General features: G+C 44.3%; 2 protein-coding genes and 1 long non-coding RNA gene across 8 annotated transcripts in view; all 3 read right to left on the bottom strand.

Moving 5' to 3' along the window:
* Window positions 1–5,840, bottom strand: part of INPP4B (inositol polyphosphate-4-phosphatase type II B) — an 885,859-nt gene extending 880,019 nt beyond the window's left edge. For 2 of the 6 annotated variants that reach the window (XM_043485578.1, XM_043485574.1), the window contains exon 1: window positions 5,137–5,840. The gene's annotated coding sequence lies outside the window, so the exon portion shown is untranslated. The remainder of the gene's footprint in view (window positions 1–5,136) is intronic. The other 4 variants (XM_043485541.1, XM_043485584.1, XM_043485560.1 and 1 more) reach the window with 4 other exon arrangements.
* Window positions 5,841–14,226: 8,386 nt separating this feature from the next.
* LOC122452122 lies at window positions 14,227–20,061 on the bottom strand. The gene is made up of 4 exons (XR_006272591.1): window positions 18,839–20,061; window positions 18,673–18,733; window positions 17,892–18,012; window positions 14,227–16,733 (listed from the first exon to the last, which is right to left on the bottom strand). It is a non-coding gene; the product is annotated as an uncharacterized LOC122452122 (long non-coding RNA).
* Window positions 20,062–21,094: 1,033 nt separating this feature from the next.
* Window positions 21,095–24,095, bottom strand: part of LOC122452116 — a 250,319-nt gene continuing 247,318 nt past the window's right edge. The window contains exon 6 of the mRNA XM_043485521.1: window positions 21,095–21,941. Within this exon, the coding sequence (XP_043341456.1) occupies window positions 21,661–21,941 (281 nt within the window). The 3' untranslated portion in view covers window positions 21,095–21,660. The remainder of the gene's footprint in view (window positions 21,942–24,095) is intronic.

The following is a 24,095-nucleotide window of genomic DNA, read 5'->3' as shown; positions in this document are numbered from 1 at the left end:
ATAATAAATATATTGCAATTATTAATAGAAGGACCCATGGCTACTAAGCATTGCATACTGCCACCTAGTGGTAACTGTCTCCTCTCCAAATGGACACCTTCTGGAAAGAGGAAATGCTCTATTTTAAAGCAAACTTATCCAAAAGACAGCTCTAGAACATATTTATTCATAATTGCTAAAAAGAAGAAGGCTATTAGGGAGAAATGAAATTACACATACCATAAAATCATCACTGTCTCATAAATTTAGGTAAAAAAGATTTGATTAGATTAGTAAATATAAAAAGTTATGGATTTTGTTAATGAAGACATGAAATTTTTAAAAGGTTATTTTTTAATACTATGCATCAAGTATGTAACATATTCTATTATGAATGTGATATACACCAGTACTCAAAGTGGAATATGTGGTTATCTAGCAAGTTTGGCATATGAAAATATTCAAAAGGGCTTCATAGGATGTTAAATAATCACAAATGATACTTTCAAGCTGTCTTAAGGTCATAGACCCCCTCATCAGTGGGTTATCATTTCAGTTTAAGATGTCTCTGGTTTTTAGTTATACTTTGTTTTCACAGCAGTGAATAATTTTTGTGGTTCAGTTGTGCTAATTGCTCAAGCCTGTCTCTGATCTTTTGGCCAGAAGAGTAAAGACCCAAGAAAATGAAATGAGAAACGTGAAAGACTGGATTAAAGAAAGGGTTGTTATAGAGAACTTGGCTATGGTTAAGGGAGTACATTTCATTTGCTTTACAATGGCAGTCCCCAGTTTGGTCTACTTAACGCACTGTAACTACTCATCTTAAGAACTTAGGTGAAAAGTAAAAGACTCATATTTCTGTCACTTGTTCAGTGTAGTGAAAAATGCTCAGAGGATTCCCTTTAAATCATTGCTGCTTTACTTTAAAAAAAAAAAAAATCACACTCTCTTTTGAGACCCAGAAAAATCTCAGGTTTTCCTTTTAAAGTACTTATCATCTACAAACAATGGCTGTATTAAGACAACTCATACATGGAAGTTTTAAAGAGCTATATTTTATGTTGATCTGGGGAAACTTTTTTCATTGTTGTTGTTACTCTGATCACTCAAAAGCAGAGTGAGTGTTAGGGCTTGCCTGTATAACCCAGGAACTTCTCCATTCTTGGAAACGTTGAAAACAGAGCACATAGCTCACTGATTTCAACAAGAGGCCTGTTGCAGGGCTGCATGTTAACAACCAGAAGGGCCGGTAAAGACGGAAAGAAAGGTAATAAACAAATGAACAGAAGGAAGGAAAGAAAGAGAAAGAAAGGAAGCAAGGAAGACAGAGAGGGAAGGAAGGAAAGGGAGGGAGGGAGGCAGGCAGGCAGGCAGGCAGGCGAGGGGGTAACAGAGGGAGAAGTTCTCCTTGCCTCCATCCTCTTGAAATCATTAATTTAGATAATTCCCAAAGGAATCTCTGATCAAAGCCACATGATCTAGACAACTTCTCACAACTTCCTTTAATCAGCTTAACCAAATAAATGCTGCCAAGTCTGTTCCACTTAGTCATTTTGAGGTCTATTTTGGGGTCTATTTTGAGGCCTCCGCCGCACAGTAAGGACACCTAGCACGCACGGCTGCCAAAGCAGGAGACAGAATTTACTCAAAATATTGCAATTTAAGAAACTCAGTTTGGAAAACATGATTCAAGAACTCATGTTACATTGAAATTCAACTCTTCATACTATGCTGGGCTTATATCTGTCAGTGTTCAGTAAAATTACAAAGTCAGTTGGAAAATTCGAAAGTCTGAAGTTGCAACTACTGGATAATCCACGGGCCTTATGGTATACCATGTATGACAAGCTACTTCTAGGAGGTAAGACAGAGGTTACAATTGTGCCTTATGTAAGGAAAGTTCCACAGTAGATGCAGGTACACAAACAAGATAAATAATGAAACTTCACAGGTATTTTAATATGCTCCTATTGGGTCTACAAGGTCATAGAAACATATAAAGTAAATGAACTAACAAGTCTTAATTCAAATGACAATTATACCTGAGACTCTGAAGATTCCTTAAAATTTTCTCCCATATCTTAATGTTTTTAGGTACATGCATACTACATTTAAAGTTTTCGAAAACAAAAGCTATGTGCATCTTGCATTCAAAAATGTAATCACAGCATCATCATTTGGATTTACCTGAAAATAAATGTTTAAACTAAAATTATTTGTCTGATAACCTCATTTCTTGGCCTGAATATGAAACTGCATATATTTATGTGTCCTAAAGAGCTCTATAATCAAAGATTTCTAACTCAATATTAAAAAGTAGTAACAAAATGGCTATAAAACAGATTCCCTGGGGCTTCAGAAAGATAAATAGGACATGTTGAAAAATTAAGGTATGGAATACAGAAGAGACAAGTACAGCTTTCAAATAAATGAACATTAATATTAAACTTGAGATTATTTAAAATGGCACATTTCTAGCTATTAAAATTCCCATGGTTATGGAAGACAAGAATTTACTCCACACAGATTACAAAAATTATGATATTTGTATATATAATATTAGTACTGGCTGGGGATTTTGCACTATGAAATAAGAAAATATAATAGATATTCAGTAAGCATTTCACTCACTAATTATCTCATAATTTTTTTAACTTTGTATTCTCAGATGTCACCTGATAACTGACATCTATTCGGTTGCTAAGAGATACAAGATCAGTCTGCACTTTTTTCTTTGTCTTTAGGAGAATTGCCCTCTTGGGTTTTGTCTTGAAGTAGTGAAAGTTACTTCTGTCACCATATGGGGATTAATATTACTTGTACTAGAAGAAACTCCCAGGTCTCAGAAAGGAAATGAGTTACTTTCCATTTGCACAATTTAGAACAAATATCTGTCTTTTCTTTAAGCTTAATGATTTTTCCATTTCACACAAGTCAAATATAATAGCATTATTTTATAATCAAATTTAACTGATGAGTCTGTGTTATGAGTATTTTGACAAAACTCTTATGAGATATGAAGTCATTCAGTCAATTTGCATCCCCAAAGTGAAGCTCAAACCCAACATTTAGAAAGTACTTTCTGCCTATAACTTTGACCATGTGTTTCCTTAAATAGCTGGAAGAGCAAGACTAAGCTTGGTCTCTCTGGTTTTTCTTATACTTTATCAAAGGATCAAAAGCAAAACACAGTTATAAATATGTACATCCTAACTGGTCATTATCACAAATAAGTATTGATCTGCCTAATCACAGAGAATAGTCTTCAAAAATAAGAGCAGTATTTCAACCAGCACATAGTATTTCGAATAACACTGAGGATCTAGACTCTCTTCCCATGCACATTTCATAACCTTTCAAGGACAATGTTCTAAATCACATTTTAAAGAAATACCCTGAAAAAGCATTCCATTGTAGTGGCATTTTACATGACTACAGATCCAAGAGGCTCAGTTTTTAGTGCTCAAGTACATATCAGGAAGCCATTGATCATTTACTCTAATTTTACATCAATGCTTTACCTTACCGGAGTACATCAGAAAGAAACACAAGGTAATGCGTTTCTTTGTCTATTAAGTAAGGCAATGCCCACTTACCCAGTCCTGTTTTTACTTAACTTCTTGCACTAGCCAGCTGCCCTCCTTGTGGTTCTTTGCACCTATGTGCCCGCTTTAGCATAAACAGATTACTACTATTGCTGCTCTAGGATCCATTAAGACAATCCCTATTACAAGCAGGGTCTTCGAAATGCAAGCCTACGCTTACAAACAAGCTACCTAGTGCCCTTCTTGAGGTGAAAAGGACAATCTACCCCCCTGTCTGCCAGGTTTTCACTTAGTTCATACACCTTTACAAACAAGTTCTATCACGAAAGGAAGGAGATATGCAAAATGTTTTTTAACACCTGGAGAGAAGTCGTAATGTAATGACCTCACGGAACACACCTCAGAAAGAGGGAGGAAACCTAGCTCCGGCTGCGGGGGGTTAGGGGGAGACAGGCAAAGTGAATCTGCATCTTTAAGACAAGAGTAACAGAAAAACCTCCCAGGTTTTTCCAGTAAGTTTGGGGCAGCAGCAGCAACAATCTGATCAATATGCACATCCTCACCCTTATAAACCTCTTGTCCCCAGACAGTAACTGCCAGTGCCTCTCCACAGCGTAAGGGCAGAAACCATCCCCTAAAAGGGAGATTTCAGAGGCATCGGGAGAGGCAAAAGCAGGTACCTGGAGCTCCAGCTTCCTGATCTTAATCCCAGCTGCAAGCCCCAAAGTCCGTTCAGGAACCAGCCCCTGGCTCCTAACATCCCCGGCCTGGCGCTCTCTGCCAGAGGGGCCAGCGCGACCGTGGACTATGCAGCGCAGTTTTCAGGCGCCGACCAACCATTCTCCCCTCCGCACACACGACTCCCCCACGACCACGACCCCCCGCCCTTGCTTTCTAACCCTTTTCTTGAGACCTCTCAAGAGATGCGTGGTGGCCAAGAAGAGACGTACCCCGGACTTCTTTGCCAGAACTGAGTTTCTTGGAGTGGGATGGGGGTGGTCATGGAGAGGGGCTCTTTAGGAAAAAACAAAACTTGGGCCAACCGAGAGCCCAGTATCAATCATCTTTACTCCCACCTCCCACCCCCTGCCTTTGCCTTGAAGCCGACTTCTGCCCAGGCGGGCGGCGGCGGCAGCTTAGCGGCCGGGATGGGGCTGAGAGCGCGTCCCCCGCGGCGGCCGCAGCCGGGGACCGCGAGGGTGGGCGCAGCCTTGGAAGGTCAGGGAGCTCTGAGAGCTCGGAGTTAACGCAGGGCCCAGAGAGCGAGGGTGAGGGGGTGAGGCTGACGCTGAACCTGGACCGGCGCGCGGCCCCGGCCAAGGGGCTCCCGGCCAGAGGGTCCGCGGGTGTCAGGGGTACCCCGGCAACCCAGGACAGGCACCACACCACACCCCTCAGGATCGAGGTTCTGCATGGGGCTATGGGGGCCGCCAGGCGGAGAAACTTGACGCCAGACAGACAAGCTCTGCCTCTCCCCCGCACCCCAGCCAGGACGTGCCCCCGCGCTCTCAGTCAGACCCGCTCCAACGGCCCCCTCCGCGGATCCCCCACCATCATCCAGCCCACCGACCAAAGCCCCCACCCGGCCCTCGGGGCCCCGGCGGGTAATTACCTCTCCCGGAGGCGGAGTGGGGGGCGGCGGCGGCAGCAGCAGCAGCAGCAGCAGACACTTTTAGTCTGACTTTCCGGCGTTCGCTGGTGAGCCTGTGAGCGCCGAGCAGGAGCAGTAACCTGCTATTTATAGACCGGAGCCTCAGCACCCGGGGCTGGGAACCCGGAGGAAGCGAGCCGGAGGCGCGGCGGCGGCGGCGCAGGGCGCAGGGCGCGGGCGGCGGCTCCCGAGGCTCCCGGGTCCCGCCGCGCTCCCAGCTCCCTCACCGGCCGCGCGCGCCCGGGAGAAGTTATCGCCGGCGCGGCCGCCTCTCCCGCTGCTCACACGCCCCCTGGCACAGCCGCTACTTTCTGCCCCCCGCCCCACGCCTCCCTGCTCCTGCTCCTCCTCCTCCTCGGCCCTGTCCCAGCGGTCTCCTCCCAATGTCACCGGCGGCCGAATAGCGGCAGCGACGGCAACTGGCGCAGCTCGCTTCCCGCTACCGATGGAGTGGAGTTGGTGACCCGGCCGCCCAATCCACGACGACCCCGACACGCGTGCTCCGTGGGTGGCCTCCCCGCTCCCCGGCCCTCTGCTGGGCCCCTCTGCGAGCGGGGACGGTCCCCAGGCTGGGCTGCTGGGTTCGCAGCTGCGGAGCGCGTTAGGGAGGGGTGACCCGAGGCCGGCACACTGCTGCCGGGGCCACCGAAACCGCAGGGTTTTTAAGCCGCGGGAGGAGGCGCCCCGGATCCTGGCTCAGACCCAGGTGGGGTCGGGAGAGAGTGGGAGGAGGTGTCCCCTGTTCCCCGGACTCCTGCCTGCCACCGCCCTGGGACCCCTGTGTCTTGCCACTGCTCCGCCGCGGCCCGGGATGAGGTCGAGGGCAGGAGACCTGGGCACTGGCGAGGCTTCCGACTCAGCTCGGTCCCCGGCCACCCACCAACAGCCCCCACGTCGCGGCTCGGTGACTGAGGCCGAGCCGCTCCCAACAAGCATGTGACATGCCTTGAGCAGCCCGGGCGCTTGGGGACAGATCTACACTCAGCGTTGTTTGGGGTGTCGGGAAAACAGGGGACGTAATCGCGCAGTCTGTACGGAGGCTAACTCTCCTCCACCGCCTAGCCGACAAGCCCGCGGGCGAAGGCACGCAGCCGGGCTATTCCGGGTTGTGGGGTGTGGGGCAAACCGCTCGCCCCATCTGCGCCTTACAGGTGCCACCTGGCGGTTCTCTTGGAGAGGTTTCCGCTCTGCGGCTCAAAGGTAACGGGGCTGCCGGGAAGGCGAGCGCCCGTCCAGACGGGCACCCTCAAACCTTTCCCCTCCCAAGCAGCACTTTAAATGTACGTTTTAAAAAAGAAGTGAGCATGCTGGTACGGCTTACAGTTTGTTCGGGAGAGAGACCGGACTCCCCACGTTGGGATGGAGAAGTCGATTTGGGTAAGTCAGGACTCAGTTTGACAAAGCGCGAAGCTGCGGCTGCCCCAGCTGTTAGCCCTGCGTCTAGGCGTCCCTTCACTCCGCAAGCACTGAACTGCCCCTCGAGGCGAAGCTCTACCGATGAGAGCAGAGACTTGGGTGTTTGGTTTTGACTGCCCCCCCCCCCCGCCCCGCCATCAGTCTTCCTCAGAACTTGGAACAATGTTTAACATGCTGTCGCTTCCATACATGTTTACAGAATGAATGAATAAACGTTATGGACCAGAAACTGCTTGGCCCACTCTCACCCTGCGCCCTTCCGCTTCTTTCTCTTCAAGCTCTTTCTGCTACACTCAGCTACCATCACAGGTGAGGTGGATGGAGAGAAGACGAAACAAAATAGGCAAGCAATCCATGCAGGCCCTGCGAGGATATGGATCACACCTGAGGAGCCCATTACACAGTGAAATGTCCCCTCCATGGGGTAGTACAGAACACATTCCTCTCAAGAAAAGAAAAACAAAAACCTCTGTCATACTTGGGACTTGATGCAATGGATAAATCCTGTTTGTAGAGATCTACCGGCAAGATGAGGCAACTTTCTCACTGGGCAAGAGTTTCAACCTTTTTTTTTATTAATAAAATACAGAAATAGTGAAAGAACATCAGAACATCAGGGTGTCAGAGCTTTGTCACTAAATTGAAAAGATGTTTGGCATAGCTGTCTTCTAACTTTAAATGGAGATTTGGGTGGATGGGTGTGGGTGTGTGGGGCTGGGAGGTGTGTCCATGAAGACTGCCACAGTGCCAGAAGGATTAAACCTTTCGTTCTAAAAGACAGAGCTGTAAAACAGATGCAGCAACTGTCTTTGTGGAAATGAACACTTAAAGTGAGATACCCAGAAAACCCTCTTATAATTAGAACCGAGACATTCATCATGCTGACCAAGACCTTTTACAGGCCATTCACAGAGCTGCTGGGAAAAAGGCAACATACCTATGCATATCATCTAGGAAGTTTAAATTCTAGGCAGAGAGGATGAAGCAAATACATGTACCACATGACATTTTAAAAACCCATCCATCAGCCTGATATTTACCTTTTTTAGTTATTTGGCAGTGTTTCTCTCGAATAAGCCTAGCAGATTCAGATTCTTCTATGGCTTATTAAACTCATTCAGCATCCACTTTTACAAACCTTGGACTTTTAGCCACTTGTGCCCTCAAAACATAACTCCATTTGCCAATGAAGGACAAAATAGTTTTCATTTCCTTTTGATATATCTTTATAGAAACACAGGTCAAAGATGATTCCCAGTAGTTATCTTACCGTCTAAAGCAATAAAATCACCACAGAATCTGCAGGGCTGGCATCACACCCTCCTTTTTCAGGGAAGTAGCTCATGCTTTTTCTTTGTATAGATTCATTGTTCCTGGAGATTTTTATTTCCGATGAGATAGCTATGGTACAAGGAGGACTCTCCACTTTTGTGAGCCTTCACCATGAAAAGTCTCCTCTAAAATATAGCACCAAGTATGGCATAGTGGTTTTTTGTTTACCACATCAGTTTATTTATACTAATGGTAACTTTGTAGGTCAAGTCAGTTTTCATCCCAATTTTTAAAAACTTAGTATCAGGAGAGCTGTTTTGATATTCCAACAATAAGATCATCTCTTGTGTGTGCATATGGGTAAGTAAGTAAAGTCACTCAGTCGTGTCCGACTCTTTGCGACCCCATGACTGTAGCCTACCAGGTTCCTCTGTCCATGGGATTTTCCAGGCAAGAGTACTGAAGTGGGTTGCCATTTCTTCTCCAGGTTATCTTCCCAACCCAGGGATCGAACCTGGGTCTCCAGCATTGCAGACAGATGCCTTACCGTCTGAGCCACCAGGGAAGCTTGTGTAATTAAATCTATGGGAGATGTTATTAGAAGTAGAAATTTGACCCAACTTCAGTAAAAGGGGTGGAACTAATGTAAAGACACTTAGCTATCCATGGAACCCAAGGATAAGAATGCAACTTGGTGTCAGTGACAACTTGGAAATAGAGACATGCATTAACGAGTTTCTCTTTCCTTTTCTCCCCCTACCCTACCGGCTCCATTCTCTCTCCTCCTTCGCTCTCCCTCCCCCCATACACTTTCTCTGCTTCTCTGGTGTGCACTAAATTACATGATTACTCACACATCTTGAACTTCATGACCCATGGGCCAGTTCCAAATTCTCCAGGAAGTACCATGATTGACTGCCAAACTCCAATCCAGACAATCATGGCTGGGGGCATGGTCAAGTTGCATTCCCATAGCAACTACTGTAGCAATCAGGTGGATAATAGTGGTGGGCTGAGGCAGGAAGGGAAGGAAAAGATTCCCACAACACGGTGAGGAGTTCCTGACCCCCTCCCCTGACCACTAGCACCTCTGAACATTTGCTGTTCTCTGAATAACGGCACAAAGGCAGAAGGAGGCGCGGAGGAGAGTGTGTATGCATGTTTAAATCCTGAGTGACAGAGAACGCCTCTTGCTCAGGGGGGTACCCTAAGATACTGGTCCCACTAAATGTAACAGAATGATTTTATGATCTCTCGACGTGGGACTAGATGAGCATGAGGACAGAATCAAGCATTTCACAGAGAGTTTACTTTAGCACCTCTTTTCCTGGCAAATTAGAGGTTTTTTCTTTAACTGAAGGAAATGAGTGTGATATCATTTCCATTTACCAGAGATAAACATTCTGCATTCTCATTTACGTAACAGTTATTTCTAAAATGTATATAAATCATATATTTGAAATCGAATCATTTATCAAATATAATTGGATGGTGAATCGTAACATTTTTTTCTGGTCAGAAACCACTTTGAGAATTTGAAGAGGGCTGTGGACTTTCCCTAGGAAAAAATATGAGCAGATGCATGCATATTTTTTTGAATTTTATTGAAGCAGAGTTGATTTACAATATTGTGTTCATTTCAGCTGTGCAGCAAAGTGACTCAGTTATACATATGTTCTTTTCCATGTTCTTTTCCATTATGGTTTATTACAGGGTATTGAATATAGTTCCCTCTTCTACACAATAGGACCTGGTTGTTTATCCATTGTATATATACTAGTTTGCATGAACACATATTTATAGTGGGGTGATAGATAACATATTTATTTGACATCTGTAACTTCACATATCATGTTTCCTTTGACTTCCTCCAATCAATCACATCTGAATAAATGAAACAAGGACTCCAGATTCTTCAACAAAAGATTCTAAATGCCCAGTAAGTCAAAAAATTGGTCAGGAGGACTTTCCTAGTGATCCAGTGGTTAAAATTTCAAGCTCCCAATGCAGGGGGCATGGATTTGATACCTGGTGGGGGAATTAATATCCTGCATGCCATGTGATGCAGCCAAAAAAAATAAATAAAATAGTTGGGGGTGGGGAGTGCTGGAGCATATGTGAACTTAAGGACAGAGTGCCACCACCCCCAGCTCCTGCCCTGAAGAATCCAAATAAGTGGAGGTAAGGAAAGACAGAGCTCTGAGGACAGAGAAAGTAACAACGGGGAGAAGCTAGGACTGCTGTTGCTGCTGCTCCGTCACTAAGTCATGTCGGACTTCCTTTGTGACCCCAAAGACTTTGGCCTGTTCAGCTCCATGAGAATCCATGGGATTCTCTAGGCAAGAATACTAGAGTGGGTTGCCATTCCCTTCTTCAGGGAATCTTCCCAACCGAGGGATCAAACCTGTGTCTCCTGCTTAGCAGTCAGAATCATTACCACTGTGCCACCTAGGAAGCTCATTGCTAGGACTCTCGCAACAAAATGCTACAAACTAGCTGGCACAAACAAGAGAAATAAATTTCTCACAGTTCTGGAGTTTGGAAGTCCAAGATCAAGATGCTGGCAGAGTTGGCTTCTCCTGGAGCCTCTCTCCTTAGCCTGGTGAAGACCACTTACCTCTGTGTCCTCACATGGCGTTTCTGTGTGCCAGCACCGCTGTGTCTCTTTTTGGTCTCAATTTCCTCTTCTTAGAAGGGCCAGGTAGGATTGGGTTAGAGTCCATCCTAACAGCTTCATCTTTAGTCTGACCACCTCTGTAAAGACCCTCTCTCCAAATAGACAGCCACATTCTGAGGGGTTAGGGCTTCAATATATGAATTGGGCAGGGGCACAATTCAGCCCATAATCGACATGAATCAAACTCCAGAAAGAGTCTGGGAATGGAGGTGAGATAGAGATCACCCCTTTATATTGAGAGCCCAAGAGTAATGAAATTTGTGACCAATTTTCCCATTGGAATATTTGGAAAGTCTCAATCTTCAGAAAAACCCAGAACACAATGGTATAAAGTAGGAATATAAATGTTACCAGACCTTACATGCGTGTCACTTAAGTCACTTCAGTCATGCCTGACTCTTTGAGACCCTATGGACTGTAGTCCACCAAGCTCCTCTGTCCAAAGGGTTCTCCAGGCAAGAATACTAGAGTGGGTTGCCATGCCCTCCTCCAGGGGATCTTCCCAAGCCAGGGACTGAACCCACGTCTCTCATGTCTCATGCATTGGCAGGCAGGTTCTTCACCACTAGCATCACACAGCCTTGCCAGCCCCCTGGGCTTTCTCATTGTGCCTAAGTGGTGATGAAGAGGTGCCTGCAAGCTGCAGGAGGCTTGGAAGTTAGTGGGGAAAGAGAGCCAGCAAGACATGGAAAAGGCCACCTAGGAGGGCAAACAGACACAGGACAAGCATCAGAGTGGTCTGGGGACTGGTATGCAGAGATGTGGCTACCGTTCCGTGATATGGCGCAGAGCAAGCATGGAGCCAAAGTGGGGATTTCAGAATAGTCCGTGGCTGTGCCCTAGAGCAATGCCGTGTGCACTCACACCTGAGAACAGAGGCCAAGTCATCTTTGCAGAAGAGGAGAGAGATCACCAATACCCAGACGTGTCCCCCCATGTCATGATGCTCCAAAAATCTCCCCAGGACCAACAAACTACCCAAGAGGTGAGAGAGAAAGAAGACAGGGAACAAAACTATCTCAAACTGGTAAGTTTTAAACCAGGACAGGTTTGGTTTAGATGACTGGAGAGGACTAAGAAAACTAGATGAAGTTTTCTGTTTCTGAGTACAAATGAGTGCCTCTAAGTTAATTCTACTTTAGAAAACTTTCACTTTTTGTACCTGAGATGTAGGGACTATTGACTTTTAAGAACAGATCCTTTACACGTCACATTTTTAACACACTTTCAAGAAGTCTGTAAATCTCTTGGAATAGCACAATGAGGGCTTCCCAGGTGGGTCGGTGGTAAAGAATCCGCCTGCCAGTATAGGAGATGCAAGAGACATGAGTTTGATCCCTGGATTGGGGAGATCCCCTGGAGAAAGAAATGGCAACCCACTCCAGTATTCTTGCTTGGAAAATACCATGGACAGATGAACCTAAAGTCCATGTGGTCACAAAAAGTCAGGCCTGACTGAGCAACTGAGAACCTATGCATGCACGTACCATCTATGAATGCAGACTAAGAATACATGCCCTAGGGGATCTGGTTTTATCAATCTGGTTTTATGAAGAATATCTTTTAACTGAAAAAAATACCTGTTAATATATATAATTTTCCACTAATGTATTATTTGAAATTCTATTTTCTGAAAGAGTAGTGTCTGTAAGTTACAGCTCATGTGCTTATGTTTAGTAAATCCCAGGAAAGAATAGAATCATAAATGGAGAAATTATAGACAATCACTGGGTAAAGATAGCTATATTCCCATGGAGGTGACAGTACTATGCTGCTTTGCTTTGAGAAATAAAAAGCTTTTTATTTTAACAGAAGTCTTCAAAATGAAAATATCTGAGTTAATTATTTTTCTTCTTCTCCATTTTCAAGCAAATACCTTTCTATTACCTACTATGTCACTAGTGTCATAAAAATGAAGGAGAAGCTTACATGTCACACATATTTGTAGGGAAGGCTTGTGGCAATCAGGGCCATTGATTGCAGTGATATTTCTGAATATTTTCTTATATCTTGTTCATCAGCATCTCTCTCTTGCATTCCACTCTTAAACATACAAACAGATTCTTCTCACCCTATTTTCAAAATTTTCCCTACGTCCAATATGCCTGTCAATTTCCTATCCTGGATCCCTTCTCCCTTGGTATAATCAAGCTCTGTCATCTCCTTGTGAACTGGCTTAGGCTGGAATAGACCAATTTTGATCACCAGAGTAAGGCAGAATTGGACCAAACTATATCTCCCAAGTAAACGTGTATGTCCATCTCCAGAGACCCCTCACCATCAAGACTTACTCTGTGGGACTTCCCTGGTGGTCCAGTGGTTAAGACTCTTGTTCCCACTCCCCATGCAGGGCGCACTGGCTTTGACCCCTGGTCAGGGAACTAAGATCCTCAAGCTGCTCAATGTGGGGGAGAAAAAAAGACAATTGGTTTTTGTCCATCAAGACAAGATTTGTACTTTGGAATCAAATTAGGGCTCAATCATGGTGTTCCCATTCACTGGTTGGGTGACCTTTGATGAGTGCCTTCAAATTTTGGGGTCACTTTATCTGAAAAATGGGGACAGTAGTACCTACCTCATAGAGAAACTGTGAGACCCCCATGACACTACAAGGACACAGAAGGAGCTGACACCCATCCTGCCCATGCATCTTCCAGTCTTCTTGCCAAACCGGAGAACATGGACAGGGAAGGGGCACAATGAGAGTTTCAATGTGAAACCTTCTAATGTACATGTTTGCAACTCGCTATTTTCACTATTGCCTATAACCTGATATCTGTCACAGAGATATTGATCGGCACCTGTAAAGAGTCACACGGTTCTGAAGAATCTGCCTAAAGTCTATGGCATCTGAGAGGAGAATCTTCCAAAAAGCTTGAAATATAAACCTTCTGCAGAACCACTTCTAACTCCCAGTTTATCTTTACAACTCCCTTCCCTATTCAGTTCTAACAAGCATTCCCAGAGCACCTACTATTTGCCAGGAATTGTGCTAAATTCCGGGAATTAAGAGGTGAAGAAGGAGTAAAATTTGTCTTCAGAGAGCACATCATTCACTAGGTTTAGACTTGACTTTTCTAAACCTAGCCTCTCAATTTCTTTCTTTACTACTCAGTTCACTTGAACATTACATTTATTGTCTTGTACACAGAGGGTACAGGGGCAACACAGGGATGAGCATAAAATTTAGTTGAAAGGACAGGGTAAGGATACAAACAGGCATAAAACAAGTAGAGAGATTAAGCTGACGTGCCATGAAAATCAAGAGACGAGAAATCAAATCTAGTTGGAAGGATCAGAAAAATCTTCACAAAGGAGGTGCTGTTTGATATGTGAGAGATTTCAGGAAACGAGGTTGGCACAGATTCCACAGCGAGGCCTTTCAGTACGTGGTGCGTGGAGAAAGCCTCACCCATCAGAGCAGTTCACCTCACCCCCTCCCAGGAGTTGTTCAGTCGCTCAGTCGTGTCCAACTCTTTGCGACCACATGGACTGCAGCATGCCAGGCTTCCCTGTCCTTCACCATCTCCTGGAGTTTGCTCAAACTCATGTCCATCGAGTCAGTGATGCCATCCAGCCATCTCATCCTCTGTCCTCCCCTTCTCCTCTCGCCTTCAATCTTTCCCAGGATCAAGGTCTTTACCAATGAGTCCTTTCTTTGCATCAGGCAGCCGAAGTATTGGAGTTTCAGCCTCAGTATCAGTCCCTCCAATGAATATTCAGGATTGGTTTCCTTTAGGATGGACTGGTTGGATCTCCTTGCAGGGACTTTCAAGAGTCTTCTCCAGCACTCTGAGGAGACCACGCCTCCCCAGCACCATGAACCAGCCTCAGTTGTACCTCTTATTGCATTGAATTTGTTTATCTGTGTATCTCCCTCACTGGGTGGCAAGCTCCTCCTAAGTGGAGAAACCATGTTTTATACAGTTTTATACAATAGATACAAAAGTTCCAGAAAACTCTGAGAACTGGGAACCTAGAGGATTTTACATCTACCTATTTATTTTTGGCTGTGCTGGGTCTTCATTGCTGCTCGGGCTTTTCCCTAAGTTGCAGTAAGTGGGGACTACTCTCCAGCTGAGAGGCACAAACTTGTCATTGCAGTGGCTTCTCACTGCATGGGCCTTCGGCACGTGGGCTTCAGTTGTTGCAGCGCCCGGGCTCTACAGAACAGGCTCAATAGCTGTGGCCCGCCGGATTCAGCTGCTCCATGGCACGTGGGATGCTCCAGGACCAGGGATTGACCCCACCTCTCCTGCACCGCAGGAAGACCCCCACCACTGAGCCACCAGGGAAGCTCACATTTATTTATTTTTAAATCAAGTTATATCCAACTGGAGCCTCTTCCTACACTTGCTGAAAAACCTCTCAGTTTTTAGGGTCTGCTTCACCTCTCTTGGACCTTCTGCTTAGAAGGGGGTTTACTTAGCCCTGAGACATCTCTGACCCACGGTTCTCTCAGCACTTCTGTGTTCCTCGCAAGGTCATCGGGAACTTTAGACCCGCATGTAGCACATGAAGGTCATGAGAAACCATGGCCCATCCATCTAGAACCTTCCTCTGTCAAGGCTTTCTAACATGTCCCCCTAGTGTGGAACTTCTCTGAGAGGGGCCATGTTGGGGGGTTCTTCGGAAAATGTATCTACTCCCTCCCTTGAAGATTAACCTCTAAGGGAGGAGCAGGACAATCACATGTGTATTCCTTCCCCTTTCTCATCTCCTGCCCTTTCTCCCCTCCTCATTTTGTACTTTGCTACCCTGTTCATCAAGGCTCCTATCTCATAGCCTCCTCTTTTTCTGGTAGCACTTGTACTTCCCTTTCTTGGAACAATAATGCCAGGGAAGATACACAGAAAGACTTTGAGTTACCATGAAGAGTAAATTCATATGGGTTATTTCCAAAACCTCATCCCATGTTACACAAATTGATGAATGAATGTGTATATGCTAATGCATGTGTGTGTGTGTGTGAGATCACTAACTTTTTGAAGATTTTAGAAATTCCAGAGTAACTTTTTCATGTACACTTGAGTATTGGTTTCTATAACATATTCCAGCAAAGCATAAAGTTACAGATATTTTTCTTTGTAAATAGAATATAAGCTTCTCACGCAGAACGCATTGCAATATTCTCTAAGGTAAAAGCCGAGAAATCATTATAGATAACTCAAAAGTGCTCTTCCTTTGAAACACAGCACTTGTGGGCAAATAGGATCGTTTGAAACCTTAGGAAAAGGTTGAGGAAATTCATCAGTGTGAAAAGACAACCATTTTATTTGGTCTAAAATGAAGTAACATTTTATAAGGCTGAATTTCATTTTCCTGAAAGTTATAATGAAAACAAATGATTGACTCATTTTATGTTTTCTATAACATAAAAATAAAAACCTCCCTGAGTTAGCCTTTTCTGGTTTTGTAATGGAAAGCTTCAGCTGAGAGTAGACTTGCATGTTTTATTTAAAAACAAAAACAAACAAAAAAAACCTTGATAGGGTACTCAGATGTGATCGGGAGCAGAGAGCCAGGAAACACCACTATTTTAGAACTAGGAACATTTTATCAAGTTCTCCAAATAGAAGCTTAACTTCAACCACGTGATCAGATTGCTTTTGATTTGGGGGAAACAAGGTACTCTGGTGGATTTCGATAAAGTGGTGGTAATCCACTGGTGGTAATGATAAAGCCAAAAAGAATATTATTCTACAATGGGACATTCAAAATAGAGAGGAAGCAAACAGCTCTACATAACAATGAAAAAGGTCATCTTCATTCCAAGCCCTACTACATCTCTGAAGAGGATTATGTTTCCTGGAGGCTAGCTTTGAACTGGAGGTGAGGAGTGGCAGATGAGAGAAACTAGATCTGTCTCTTGTTGGACTCAGAAGACTTTGGGGCGACTGAACTCCAGGCAGGAAGCTCAAGGCCAAAGGCACTTTTCGTTCACGGATGCCGAGTGCCCTCTGCCCCATGTTGGTCTGCCATGTCACCTCCCCTGTCCACACGATTCTGTCCCTATGCCCACATCCCAGCTCCCCCCATGGAAGGATGTGGCCTTCACACTTTAGAGGAAGTCCTAAGAAGTCTCCTGTTCTTTGCTTGTTCTTTATCCGTCGTCATTCTTTTCTGCGCCCATCGTGTGTCGTGAACTGTAAACACCACAGCAGGATCTTAGCTGAGCCTGGGTGACTCCGTCCTGTCTCCGGGTGGATCCGAAGGCAGCAACAGTGCGGAGAAGCCAGAAGGTACAGAGAAAGAACTTGAGTTACCATGAAGAGAACCAGAAGATGATTGGTTGAAGGGATTCGCTAAACGAGAACAAACTGGTAGAACAGATAAGCATTCTTTGGATCAAAAAAATACTGGACTTTGAAATATCAAGTGGGATACCAGCTCCAGCTATTCTTTTTAAAATTTTTTTCATTGAAGTATAGAGTTGATGTGCAATATTATATGTTACAGGCACACAGTATAGTGATTCATAATTTTTAAAGGTTATACACCCTTTATCATTATTATAAAATATTGGCTATATTCCCTGTGTTGTACAATATATGTTTGTAGTTCATTTTACACCTACTAGCTGGTCCCTCTAAATGGCCCTCCTCTGCTTAACTGCAAAGAAGTGTGATCCTAGAAGCTGGAGAAGCCACATGCATTTGGGTGATATTTAAAATAAGCAGAGGTACATGCGGCAGATGTGAAATACTAGGAATCCATAGTGCTGGCCTGTGTGATGGGTCCCCTGTCTGTACCTCTCATGTTTCTCTACCAGAGAAGCCACTAGGATGTCTGCTTCTTGGATCCTAGTCAGCTTATACCGGACAACTAGGAGTGGAGGGGTGAAGAAAACTTGGGGGATTCCGCCATTCAGAATCACAATTTTGCTCTCTTCTGATCTGAATCCTTCTCTTTGAACATTAATACTTCTCAGCAACTTTCATTCACTGTCTATGCTTCTTTTTGGAGGTTCCTCTTTGTCCTCCTACCACTAATTGATCTTCTGCATTCTCAGTCTGAATTGCAAAGGATAGCATCAGATCGACTGATGCAATTAATCTCTCTGCTATTAAGACAGACCAGCAGACTACTTGGTATACTGCTGATGTATGGTTAGACTAGTCTTCCATCAGGTATCCATGCTTCTCCGGAGCATATAAAGGGCAACCTAGCATCATTTCCGAGAGCAGGGAACCATGGACTAGGGAAATTGGGCACCAGGCTAGCAAAGATCCTTAATGGAACAAATGCACATTCAGGTATATGAGAAAATGACTTTGGTGAAAACATACACACAAACAGTGAAATACGTTTCTATTAAAGGTCATGAAATCAAAGAAAGCGGTTCAAGTACCTGTCATCACTACTGACCACGCTTACAGATGGGGTTAAGCCAACCTGGCAACAAGAAAGTCAAATCTCTTACTGTTCAGGTCAAATTCCTATTATGTTGTTCATTGTTGAGCTTTGTCTTCCTGAAATAAGAAAAACACTGGCCAGTTTTTGTTCTGTTTCTTATAATAAAGCATGCAGTTGTGGCTTTTACTAGTTTCGAAAGAGAAAGCATCCTACATGAAATAGCAAAGCACAGTATGATGGTCCCCTGATAATCTATATTCCAGGGAGGCTGCCATTTATTTATCCAAGTATTGATAAAAGGCTAAATTTTTATTATGCACAAACCAATTTAAACTGTTCTTAAAATGAATAAAGAAGAAAAGTCATCTCTGCTTGTACAACTACAAAATCATATGGTTTTCAGCCATTTCTGAATGTTTCTTTCAAATTCCCTAGGAACACAGCTATTTTTATATTACCTATGTGTAGGTATCCCCCCCACCACAACCCCAGGAATCTGAGGAATAAAATTCAAGGCAAGTTTTGACTTCCTTCTATCCCAGTGTCAGACAATACCCTCAATCAAAATGGCTAACTGGTGAAAGAGGTTCAAAATCAATACTGCAGGGACCTATTTCATCAAGTGCCTGGTTCCCAGCCACTGAATTTCTCCTTGCAGCTGGAGCCACTTGACACCTTTGTGTAGACTTGGCCATTTCTCTTCCAGAGGCCTTCGGTGAGAAGGGTTCAAGGACAGCCACACCACACGGGAGAAGCCAGCTTCAAGACACACTTACTGTTCATCCTTCTCAGAGCTTGTGTCTGGGGCTCCTGCAGGGTTTTCCCAGTTTCTAAAACCTAGAATGAAAAACAGCTTTCTGAAAATCAGCTCTGTGATTTGGAAACAGGCCATGGAACTTTTCAAGGACTTCTCTTCCATTTTTTGATATCAATATGTCTTACCGAGATATCCAGGGCTACTTGCTGTCTTCTAGGTTCTTAATTACAGTTTGATCAATGTCGTAGAGCAGAGTGGCATCCTATGGACTAGAGAGATGGCTAAGCAGCCCAGGAACCACATCAGGGGCCAGCAAATTATGGCCTGAAGGGAAAATCTGCCCTGCAGCATGCTTCTGTAAAGCTTCTAGCTAAGAGTAGTTTTCACTTTGTTGAGTTGAGTAAAAAAATAAAAAGAGGAAGAAGAACATGCAACAGAAACTTTGCATGGTCCACAAAGCCTAAAATATTTACTGTTTGGCCCTTTACAGGAAAAGTTAGCCAATCTCTGAACTAAATGACCCCACAGAGCCAGAGAGTTGATGCAGCTGGTTGTCCATTGCTCCCCTCTGCTAGTTAAAAAGGAAACTGCATCTATGGTCTCTTGGTTAGTAGCTAAGTTGTGTCTGACTCTTTTGAGACCCCATGGACTGTAGCCTGCCAGGCTCCTCTGTCCATGGGATTTCCCAGGTTGGAATACTGGAGTGGGTTGCCATTTCCTTCTCCAGGGAATATTCCTGACCTAGGGATCAAACCCATGTCTCCTGCATTGGCAGGCAGATTCTTTACCACCAGGCAAGCCCTTGGTCTCTGGTATTTAATTTCAAAAAAGCATTTGCCAACTTGACAATTCCACATCAGGCATCAGGGTCTGTGTGCACTGGCTTCAGAAAATCAACCCCATATGGAAAAGCAGCTTTCATTGGAATCATCCTCTCATTAAGTTTCTGATAATCCATTAATATTGTTCTCAAGACCCATCGATCTTCTCACTGGTCAGACAGGAGAGCTTAATGAGGATGCGGGAGGGGGAGTTGGGGAATGTAATAGGAATTATAATCCCCGCCTTACTCAAGGGTTTGATATTAACACTCATCTCTACAACTCCTCCAGGGGTGTGTGGTATTGCTTTAAGTTAACTAATGTGATGCCATCTGAGAACAGAAGCTTCCCCTTGCTCATCTAGAGCCTTCGTTCCACAAGTCCAGAAGCCAGCATGTAGTTGTTGATGAGGACCTCTATTCCAACTATACATATGGGAACTGGGACAGTAATCACAGAATGAATCACGGGGAGGTCCCTGGGGACCCACTGTTGCTGCTGCTGCCGCTGCTGCTGCTAAGTCACTTCAGTCGTGTCCAACTCTGTGCGACCCCATAGACGACAGCCCACCAGGCTCCCATCCCTGGGATTCTCCAGGCAAGAACACTGGAGTGGGCTGCCATTTCCTTCTCCAATGCATGAAAGTGAAAAGGGAAAGTGAAATCGCTCAGTTGTACCCGACTCTTAGCGACCCCATGGACCGCAGCCCACCAGGCTCCTCTGTCCATGGGATTTTCTAGGCAAGAGTACTGGAGTGGGGTGCCATTGCCTTCTCCGGACCCACTGTTGAGGTAAACCCAAACCAAGTCTCCCTGTAGACTCCATAACCTCAGGAAGTCCCCTCTGAGTAGGGGACCACACTGGTATTTCTGGGTCCTGAGGAATTATCATTAGCCACAGCTCATGTCAAACCCCACAGAGATCTGGGTGGTTCCTTTCTCCTGGACACAACCATTTTCCTGACAGATGACTGCAAGAATATGTCAGACTGCCTTTTTTAGGGGAATAGAAAGATGAACAGTGATTGTAGCACTATCATAGAGTACCTGCTCTACGGGCTGTGGGTCTATAAACCAGTAAAGGGTGAGAATTACTCAGGTCACCTAGAATTTTGCTTTTGTTTTGGTGTCAGTTTACCCAGACCAAGGAGGAGTATAATAGGCCTACACATTTCTTTCAGTCTTAGGCACATCTTGTACTGTTTACCACTGCCAAACATCAGTGACATTCAAAACCCAAGATCATTGTTCCAGCTCTGCCGCCTATTATGGTAACCATAGCCATTTTGCCTCCGTCTTTGGTCCTGTCCTTGGACTTTGCCTCCTGGGACCCCATCACCCCCAGAGAAATCAGGGAGCCATTACCCTCAGATGATGGTCACTCTGGCACTTTTCAAGGTGTTTCTTTTTAAAAAAATTTTATTGGACTATAGCTGTTTTATGACATTGTGTTCATTTCTTCTGTACAGCAAAATGACTCAATTATATACACACACACAAACTATATATATATGTGTGGGTACACATACACACACACACACACACACACATATTCTTTTTCATATTCTTTTCCATTATGGCTTGTCACAGGATATTGACTATAGTTCCCTGTGTTATACAGTAGGACCTTGTTGTTTATCCATCATCTGCAGCAGCATGGACGGACCTAGAGATTTTCTTACCAAGTGAAGCACATCAGAAAGACAAACATCCTATGACATCACTTATATGTGGAATCTAAGATACAATCCAAATCAACATGTCTACAAAACAAAAGCATACTCACAGACCTAGGGAACAGACTTGTGGTTGCTGGGGGGAGGTGGGTAGGGAAGGGATGGAATGGGAGTTTGAGATTAGCAGATATATATATATATTTCTTGATGAAGGTAGTGCCTCACTGAAGGAATGGTACTTTAGTCTCGCTTGGGGGACATGACTAGATGTAGATGTGTGATTTACACATTGTAAAGATACCCCAATATTTCCTTATCTTTACATCCATTTCTCTACATCATCCCAAGAAATTTCTGGCATCACAGCTTAAGCATTGGCTAGGGCTGTGGGTATGGCTATGAGTATGATAGCTATTGGCTACCATTCCCACATTTCTATCAAATATGCTGAGCTGCTCAAGTGAGCATATTGAACTCAGAATCTCTGGCAAGTACACCCAATGCAAAATAATCAACCTGATCTAAAATTAAGCTTCTCTCTTCTTGGTCTGACATCCTCAGAAATCACTTCCGCACAGATTGCAGGTTTTTGCCATCGCAAATGAGCAAACTCCTGTGATTCTTTCTGTTGTATAAACCTTTCTCTCCAGCGTTGACGGTGTCTGCCACCACACAGCAGGCTGGGGTTGGAGTCTAGCTCAGGCTCTGGAGGCAGTGCCGGGGTGCAGGGCTCGGGCAGGGCTGGCATTCCTATCCGCGGAACTTGCTTGCATGAAGACATCACAAAGACTTCTGGCAAGAGAGAGGCAGCCTCAGTGAAACGGGAAACAGGTTTGCTTCTGCTTTCCAGGAATACTTGATAGGATGCAGGCTTTTCAGGTATTCAGAGTCATAAGATCTACCAAATTCTCTATTTCAGATTCATTGGTCCCATTCTTTTCCCCAAATGCCTTGTTCTCATGAGACATGAAGTCTGTGAACCCACCCTGCACGTATATGGCTGTTTCTAACTTTTGGCCTTAACTTTTGGGCAGTTCAATAGTTACAAAACAAAGGAGACTCCTGCAGGTAGCCATGGAAGTTCTCTGATACTCTGACCATACCTTAAGCAGAACACTCTAAATCCTATTTTATAATTTCCTTCAGGGTAAGTAGATGGGGAATAACAGAAACAGTGGCAGATTTTCTTATCTTGGGCTCCAAAATCACTGCAGATGGTGACTGCAGCCATGAACTTAAAAGATGCTGGCTCTTTAGAAGAAAAGCAATGATGAACCTAGACAGTGTATTAAAAAGCCAAGACATCACTTTGCCAACAAAGGTCCATAGTCAAAGCTATGATTTTTCAGGTAGTCATACATGGATGTGAGAGTTGGACCATAAAGAAGGCTGAGCGCTGGAGAATTGACGCTTTTAAATTGTGGTGCTGGAGAAGACTCTTGAGAGTCCTTGCAAGGAGATCAAACCAGTCAATCCTAAAGGAAATCAACCCTGAATATTCATTAGAAGGACTGATGCTGAAGCTGAAGTTCTAGTACTTTGGCCACCTGATGCAAAAAGCTGACTCACTAGAAAATACCCTGATGCTAGAAATGATTGAAGGCAGGAGAAGTGGACAACAGAGGATAAAATGGTTAGATGGCATCATCAACTCAATGGACATGAGTTTGAGCAAACTCTGGGAGACAGTGAAGGACAGGGAAGCCTGATGTGCTGCAGTCCATGGGGTCACAAAGAGTCAGACACGACTTAGTGACAGAACGACAACTTTACATTCTATGGAACCCATAGAAGAATCCACTACATGTACCCACAACATTCCTTACATCCCTTTTTTCCCCATAATGACCAGCATCATTTAAGCCACCAAAACCCTGACATTGATAGGTCTCTTATTCTACAAAACCCCAGGTGATGATTGAAGTTAATACATTACCAGTATGCACCAGTGTCTATCTCATGATACTAGCAGAATCTTAGCTGCCTTAATTTCCAACTAGTGAGCTAACCAACCTAAGAATCTCATTTCTTTGAGAGTCTGTTGCTTACGATCATGATAGCCAGTAATTACCCTGTGAGGGTTCAATTATAGAGAACAAAACCTACTCCAGATTGTGTTAGCAGAAAGGCATTTGTTTTACAGGGTATTAAATGGCTTATAAAATTGTTTATAAACCAAAGGGAATTTAGTCTGATCATTCAGATAAAAACTCTTAGGTCATAATGCAGAACTGCTGTTGCCCTGGCCATAATCAGGAAGACTGATGAAGCAAGAAGTCATGATAACAGCTGCTAGCTCAAGATCAAGTCACTTCCACCTCAGTCTACACCAGCAAAAACAGGAGCCTCATGTCTCATTCCCTCCACTCTTATTTCAGGTCTGGATTTTAGTCTTCTGTAAAGGCATTTGGTTGGCAGAGAATAAATCACATCCAGAAATGTGGGATATGTAGATTTTAGCTCACCAGCCTCCAGAATATAGGAAGTCACACTAGAAAGATGTGGAGTTGGTTCTGAAAAAGCCAGTCTGCAAAACCCATTTCAGTACTTTTTCAGGGGTCGGGGGGTGGGGGTGGGGTCCTGTGATTAGGACTCTGCTACCTGATGATGGGGCCTCTTGATGTCAACCTGCCTGTTTTCCCACATTCTGTATATTGACTGCTCCTATATTGTCTCCTTCCTCAGTGATCAATGCAAAGAAATAGAGGAAAACAACAGAATGGGAAAGACTAAAGACCTCTTCAAGCAAATTAGAGACACCAAGGGAACATTTTACGAAAAGATGGGCACAATTAAGGACAAAAATGTAAAAACAGAAGCAAAAGATATTAAGAAGAGGTGGCAAGAATACACAGAAGAACTAAACAAAAAAAATCTTCATGACCCAGATAACCATGATGGTATGATCACTCACCTAGAATCAGACATGCTGGAATGTGAAGTCAA

This window comes from Cervus canadensis, chromosome 1, assembly GCF_019320065.1.
Source record: "Cervus canadensis isolate Bull #8, Minnesota chromosome 1, ASM1932006v1, whole genome shotgun sequence".
Classification (NCBI taxonomy): Eukaryota; Metazoa; Chordata; class Mammalia; order Artiodactyla; family Cervidae; genus Cervus; species Cervus canadensis.
Note: the sequence above shows the minus strand (reverse complement) of the source record. Positions and strands in the feature narration are given on the sequence as shown.